We start from the raw sequence: 7363 nt of genomic DNA on the forward strand, positions 1-7363 counted from the left end.
AACTTTATCCTAGCACCAAGTCTGCTCCTGAGGGCCATGATGCGGCCCCAGGGGCACCAACTGAGGCTACCATGGATTTATGGCCTATCACCCTGATCCCGCTGTGGGAACCCCCAATGACGAAGAAGAAGAGAAAAGCAAAGGAGAGCCAGTGAGCTACCGTGTAGTAGGTAAAACCTGCCTATTATCTGGGGACAGTGATCCTTCCGATGACGCCATGTGATAGGGGGATGGTGAGAACCTGTTATCGGGTCGAAATTCTTTATCATACGCCATCATGTTCCACTCCAGACGCCGGTTGCGGGCTTTCCTCACTTTCTTCACCTCCCGGGTGGAGTCCTCCACCAGCCGCTGCTCCTGGGGACACACACAAGCCATGGCTCCATCTCCAACCTAGGACCCCCAGGTCCCTTTCCCCTACACTGCTCTCTAATAGGTCGTTCCCCAATTTATACTGGAACCTGGGGTAAGGAATGCACGAATGGGATGCACGAAGAAGGTGAGCACCCCTCAGGTCCTGGACAACCCCAATCCAGCCCCCTTCAGTGTCCCCTGCCCGCCCGTTACCTTCTGTCTGCGCTTCTCCTTTCTCTTATCTTCTGTCGCCTGCAACATTTTCTCCTTCCATAAGTTGAAGAAGTAGGAGGGGTCAGTGTAGAATTTGAGGCCGTCCTTTTTGTCATCCCTGTGGGGTTAGGAAGGGAGGACAGGGGATTATCAGCCACAGGAACCATTATCCCTCCTTCCCCTGCACAGAGGGTTTTGGTACGATCAAGGCCATAAGCTGTTGCCCCACCATGAACGAGTCCAACACGGCGGTCACTACCTGCAGTACCACTGCGTGGGGTCACTCATTCCAGGTGCTCTATGCAATGGGGATGGTGGTACCACAACCCACTGATGCGTCTCCTGGAAAAAGGCCTCCCAAGACCCACTCAGTCCCCCTGTGGAGCAATGCGTAGGCCACTCTACCTGTAGGGCGTGAGGATGTTGAGTGGCGGAGGCTTGTCGCAGCGCTGGTACATCTCCATCACCGGGTTGGGGATGGAGTTGCGAGACACGACCTGCTGGTTCTGCACCGTGGAGCTCTTGAAGGCTTTCCGCATGTTGATGTCCTGCAGCGAAACTGGGAGCGCAGGAAGGAGAAGAGATGTAGGGGTGGTCTCAGCCCCCCCAAAACTGGCCCCGAGTATGCATCTCCCACCCCAAAATCGCCCCAGCCCCTCACCTTCCTCCACGGTGGAGTCCAGCTGCGTCACCTTGATGACCAGCAGGTCCACCCTCTCCTGCAGCGAGTTCATCCGCATGTAGAAACTGTTGGCTTCGTTGAACAACTCACCGAAGATGTCCTCCGCGTGCCTGCCTGGCAGAGGGCAACAGGTGCCTGTCACGGCCATCGCCTCTCCCAGCCTGTCCCCTGGCCCGTGCACCTCCCCACCAGCTCCACGGGGCTCCTCAGCCTTGGTCTTTTTGGGAGCTGAGCCTCATCCAGTCCCAGACTTGGCAAAGCGCCACACAGAGGGAGAGAAGCGCAAACCGCCTGCCTTTCTCCGCATACAAACATCCTTTTTGGCAAGAGTGGGAGGCACCAAGCCATGGCGGTGCTCATCCTAAAAAGCCTTTTGATATACCAGGATGGATGCAACCAAAAAACAGCCATCATACAACAAGACCTGTGGGAACCCAGCTCTGAAGGTGGAAAATCAAGAGCAGGGCAGCAGGGAGAGTGCTGCAGCCAGAAGAAGCCAGGATTTGTTTCACTTCAGCAGTTATTTTCTTGCAGGACTCAGTGCATCGCTACGGTAGCTTTTTATCTGGGTTATCATCATAAGTCTGAGCTGGTACCTGGCAGAGCATTGCTGACACCTGCAGGCTACAGCACCCATCTCATCCCAGCACCCAGCCCAGCCCAGCACCTCAGGTTTCCTCCAAAACCACATATCAAACCGCTCCCCACAGCAAGGCATTTTTAGTGTCCGCTCAGCCCGTCACTCAACTCAGTCGTTTGTATTTGACCTCCCCTTTCCCTTTTCCCCATGGGTGCTACTCATGCTAGCCACTGCACTTCCAGTAGCTCCCTAAATACAGAGTTTAATTTTCTGGGAGTATTTTCGAGAAGAATCCAGTTCTTGAGAGGGGAAAAAGAAGGGGAGCCCTGCAGAACCTGTTTCTCTCTCTATTTTAAGTTGATATTCAGCAGTGAAATAGTTTGCCCCTATTAAATCTTCACACCGGCATGTGCAATGCTCTCGTCCTTCCCTTCGCTGCTGAAATCAGTCTCAGGGCAGGACGAGAGCTGAGGATTTAGACCTTTTGTATAGCCCTCTCTCTCATAAAGCTCGAAGATTGAAAAGAATAGGTTGGGGTTTTTTAATCTTCGCCTGACCTTCCTATTAGTGGCCAAGCAGAAAAGGGGCTGAGAGAGGCTTTCTGTCCCCCACTGCACAGACTGATTACAGAGGAGAAACAGGTCTTAAAAACGTCACCAAGCCCCAAATTTGGGCTTGGCCCTGAGCATCCTCCTTTTTTTATTAGCTGGATAATTCCAACTGAATTAGGGGTGGCTGCAGCCCTGTTTCTCTGTGACTGGAACTGGAGCAAGTGACCACAGCATCCCACCATCGACCCACTGCCCCATCCCCATCCCACACTGGGGTCTCTGCACCGTGACTTACTGAGGCTGCCCAGCTGCTTGATGATGGCAGCCAGCGTGCTGTTGGTGACACACTCCAGCTCACTCGTCACCCCCTCAGGAAGAGCCCCCCGGCATAGGTGCCGGGGCTCAATATTCCTCTTCACCAGCGGCATCCTGCCAGTGAGCCTTCACGCCTCTCCTAGGCAAAGGAGAAAGAAAAAAGAAGAAAGTAAACAGCTTTTGCCATTTCCCTATTTTTTCTCCCCATTCCCTCTGCTTGGGGCACTCACCCTGCCCACACCGGGATATGGAGGACAGGCAGCAGGGCTTTTCCACGCAGGGGATGCTCTGTGGGTGCAAACTTCTGGATGCCAGGATGGAGGTGAGGACCACGCTGCATCCACCCTTGTGCCACCCTTCCCAGAGCCGTGCTCCAACCAGGAGTAAACCCCTCTGTGTTGCAGCCCTTCAGCTGGCCCCGAAATGCCTCACCCGACCCAAAGAGCAGCCAGAAGCGAGCAAGCGCTTGTAATGCCATTACTTCCAGCTCAGTGCAAAGCTCTCCGGGGTTTTGTTTGTGCACGCACTCCAGTGAGGCAAGCTGCCATGGCCGGCTCACCATGGCCCCCCCAGCATCCCTGTGTTCCCCCTCGCCCCCAGCCAGGGATGGTTCATTTTCTATGGCGTTCAAGGAGCTGTAGGGAGATGCCTGCACCCAACAGACCCACCTCCAGTGAGAGCACCCATGGGCACTGGCAGGGAAGGATGAAGTTTGGGTATGGTGGGGGTGCTTGGGGCAGGTTACCCTGTGGGCGTAAAGGGTATAAAGAAGGAGAAAAAAAGGAAATTTATTAACCATGGTGGTGTCTCCTGGGGTGCTGCAGCCATGAATGGGCACAAAGCAGGTGGTGACCCCACGGGTTTGCACATAGGGGTCTTAGGTGACACAAGTGCATCAGACCTCAGCTTCCACCACAGACTGATGGCTTTAGCACTGAAATCACCACAGATCAGATCCCGGGCTGATAAGGACTGGAGAGCACAAACAGCCTCCCCTGCTCCCAAATGCAGGAAGCTGAATCCCCCTCATTTCACATCTCAGGCACCCCACATCCTTCACAAAACCCTGCTCTGCTTTGGCAGCAGAGGCAAAGCATAGCTGGGAGGGGAGCAGCCAGCCACCGACAGCAGAGCTCGCGATTCCGACCATGAACGGAGCCAGAAATCTGCAGCGTTCACATTTTTTGGCCCTGGCAGCATCAGACAGAACAGTTTTCCCATTGATAGCACCCGGCCAGCGTTCCCGTCCCCCCCTCCAGCTCCTCCGGAGTTTTCAAATGCAAATGCGAGCTCCCTCCATGAAAGAGCCGAAAAATTGTGTAGAAATCATTCATATCGAGCTTCCCAAAAGGCTGATTGTGCTCCCAGGTCTCTGGAGAGAGAGGGTGAATGATGGGGCTCTGCTTTGCCCCAGAGCAATTGGGGCACCAGGGGAAGGACACCAGCCCTGAACCTCCCTTAGGGTCGTGGGATGCTTTGGGCTCAGAGCAAACCACGCGTCCTTCGGCACTTCTCAAAGCCACTGCAAATGGATGGTGGGCCTGGGACCATCCCCGGCTCCCAAAACAACCGAAAGGCTTCTGCCAGCTCATTACTTTTTGGCTGAGAAAACTGTGATGGGAGTTTGCAGTGGAGGCTCTAGATGGGCATCTGCTCCAGCCACTCCTCTTTCTGGCCACCCCTTGAACCCCCCAGGCTATGTATAGGGATGAGCAATGCCAGCAGCTTCACACCAAGCTTACTTTGAGCTGGTTTTAGGCATCACCCCCAAAATCTGCCCCCAGAGGCTGAGCTTTGGCATGTCCCAGCAGGGGGTTTACCCCCCCTCACCCTGCGTGGTGGCTGCAGTGATGGGGGGAGGCACAGGGCAGGGGCATTAATGAGCCACTTGAGCTCAGTAATTAGGAATGGGGAACAAAGAGACATTCTCAGCATCCATCTGGGACAAGGCCACGGGCACCCGGGGCTTTTTGTCCCAGAGGAATCGGGGCCATCCCTGTGGGGACCCTGGAGGGGAATGAAGAAAAATGGGATCTGATGTCTGAAAAGCTGGGCAGAAGGTGAGAACGTGGTCTGATAACAGCTTTTGAGACTATGCCATGGGAGAGCACCCAAGCGCCATCTCAGCCTGCTGTAACAGCATCCCTCGCACTCCAGCAGCACCAAACCTCTGACTTTTGTCTTGAAAACCCAACTTCTGACTCCAAACTCACGACCTAAAGCCCTGTCCCAACTCGGGGGACTGAAATGCTTTGGGTGAGGATGGGCTACATGCAACCCTGCAGACACCAACGTCATTGTTGTCCTTGCCAGCACATCTTCCTCACAAATTCTCAGCGCTGGTGGCTTGCCCCAAGCCCCAGAGAAGGGATGCTCAGTTATACCCATTGCTGTTTCTGCTTGTGCTAATTTTGAATAATTTCCAAGCCTTCATAGGGCTCATTTTGGTGGCAGGTCCTCAGATCTTCAGGAAAGGGCTCCCAGGAGCCACACCTGGGCAGCTGCAGGGCCAAATTGGCCTCTTCCCACGGGCATCACCAGCTCTTGATGGCCCTGAGCAGCCCCACCTGGGACACACACCCCACCCATGGGCCCAGGAGGATATTTAAGCTCAGCTGGGGAGGTGCTGGTTCTGCCCTGAAAGGTGTTCTTGGCTGTGCTCTGCTGGATTTCATCCCTGCAAGCAGCTTTTCCCTCAGATGGGTCTCTTGGGTGGGTGCTGGTACTGAGGGCAGGGCCTGGGTTTGGCACCATCTTCTGGGTGGTTGTTGGCTCTGTGTCTTTGTCCTTGTTCCCTTTGGCTCCTGGTCACTTGATTCTGGATGGGGCTGCCAGCAGACCCTGCTCTTTGCTCACCCTGGTGGGGAGGTGATGGTGAGCTCCTGCACTGGGGTCACTCTGGGTTCCCGCTTGCCTTCCTGCCATGGCCACTGGCCCCATTGTGTCCCACAAGCACCCAGTGCTAATGTCTACTGCAGTGATAGCCTTGTCCTCGTGCTGCAAGAGCACAACAGGGGTGGAAGCTTCTCTTACTTCTTTCTTGTGTGGTGGTCCCAGTTTCTTCAGGCACTGGCTGCTCCACATATGTGGGTATTCAAAGGCACAACCTCAATCGGCCAAACCTTCTTGCAATGACCTGAGCTTTCCCATGTCTCTGCACATCTACAGGGTGTGTTTGTAGGGTGAGCATCTCTGCCGCTGGCTCTGGGAACACAAGCCAGATCTTGGTATTGGGCTAAAATCCATGAGAATTTGTATCTTCTGAGTGGAAGCAAGGAGCCCTTGGTGGGGTAATGCTGGTGTCAGGATGCAGGATGCGGGAGGAGGAAAACAGGAGCCTCAAACTCGGCAAGAATTTCTTGAAGGTGGAGGGCAGAAGGAATGGGACCAGCTAGGGGCTTCCCTGACTAATGATAGTAGGGACTGATCGATTTCTCTCAAGGAGCAATTGGCAAATTGACTGCAGCATCCCACACCCTGGAGCTGCTGGCGCTGCTTTCCCAGTCACTGCTGGAAAAGAGCACAGGAGGGCTGGGGAATCCGCGAAGCCCCAGACCATGACGGCCAGCCCTGTCCCTGCAGACCATTTGCAGATGCTGGCTCCTTCCAGATGTCATCCTTCATCTCAGCAGCCATCACAGCTGGCAGCTTAAGTCCTTGGGGTTCATCAAGGGCTGAGAAGCAGCTCTTGATTTGTAAAAGGGTCCAAAAAATTGAGTTTTGTGTCCAGCTACTACTGCTTATATTCTTTGCAATAGATTTTCATGTACATAACTGTCTCCTCACCTCCACTGTGCCCCCGAGCCCACTCATTCTCTCACACTGGAGAAGGGGATTGAGCTGTGACTTGCAAAGCCAAGCAAGATTCATGTGGTAGGATCCAAAGTGATATTCTGAAGGATCACATGTGCTCTGGATGACCCTGCAAGGAGGGACAGGATGGATGACAATGAATTTCTCAGGTGCTGGCTGATCCCCAGGTGTTTGGGTTGGTAAGTGCCTGGTACCTGTGCCTCAGTGCCCTGCCCTATATTGCATGAGAGAGAAGAGAGAAGTCTCCTTGCTGTCACCCTCCTTCACTGGGCCATAGTGGGACAGAAGGCAATTTTGGGGTTTACTCTGCATGGCTGGGTGCTCCCTGCAGGAAAAACCTGGATTGGGAACAGAGCCACGGCAGAGATGAGCAGAGCTGGGCTGGGAAGGGTGTCCATGGCTTGCAAAACCGCATCAGCCATGGAGGTATCTTCAATACCTTGCGTGAAGGTGTTGAAGCACAGCACCCAACCAGTGGGATGGTGTGGAAAGCAACAGCTGAACTTGCACAAGGTGGCCAAGGGAAACCTAATTCACTGTGGGTCAGACAGCCAAGACAAACCTAGAGCTTGGATTTGGGGAGAACATGGGTAAGTGAGAACAGCCAAACCCCTAAAGAACTGGGAGTTTGGGTCGGCCCCCACAGTTGAGCTCAGTTCTGGGCCAAGTCCATTTGCTCAGCCCTTGCAATTGAAGCTCCCACCCGAACTGGGTTCCCCAGGGTGCTGCTGAGCCCCAAGGACCAGATGCTGCCAGGAACCGGAGGCTTTTGCAAGGAAGCAAAAGCTTTGGTTGGATGCCAGGAGACAAAGTAGTGCAAAAACCCTGAGTGGTAGATTGAAAATCTATTATCCT

At 54.2% G+C, this 7363-nt stretch overlaps 1 protein-coding gene across 1 annotated transcript; it reads right to left on the reverse strand.

Moving 5' to 3' along the window:
• Positions 1-160: 160 nt before the first annotated feature.
• Positions 161-2808, reverse strand: LOC104547697 (wiskott-Aldrich syndrome protein family member 3-like; the record flags this gene model as incomplete). The annotated part of the gene is made up of 5 exons (XM_010193504.1): positions 2676-2808; positions 1229-1363; positions 973-1126; positions 568-685; positions 161-357 (listed from the first exon to the last, which is right to left on the reverse strand). Coding segments are annotated over exons 1-5 (737 nt in total), but the record flags the coding sequence as incomplete, so codon positions are not given.
• Between the last annotated feature and the right edge of the window lie 4555 nt (positions 2809-7363).

The sequence above is a fragment of the Mesitornis unicolor genome, unplaced genomic scaffold, assembly GCF_000695765.1.
Source record: "Mesitornis unicolor isolate BGI_N332 unplaced genomic scaffold, ASM69576v1 scaffold21891, whole genome shotgun sequence".
NCBI lineage: Eukaryota > Metazoa > Chordata > Aves > Mesitornithiformes > Mesitornithidae > Mesitornis > Mesitornis unicolor.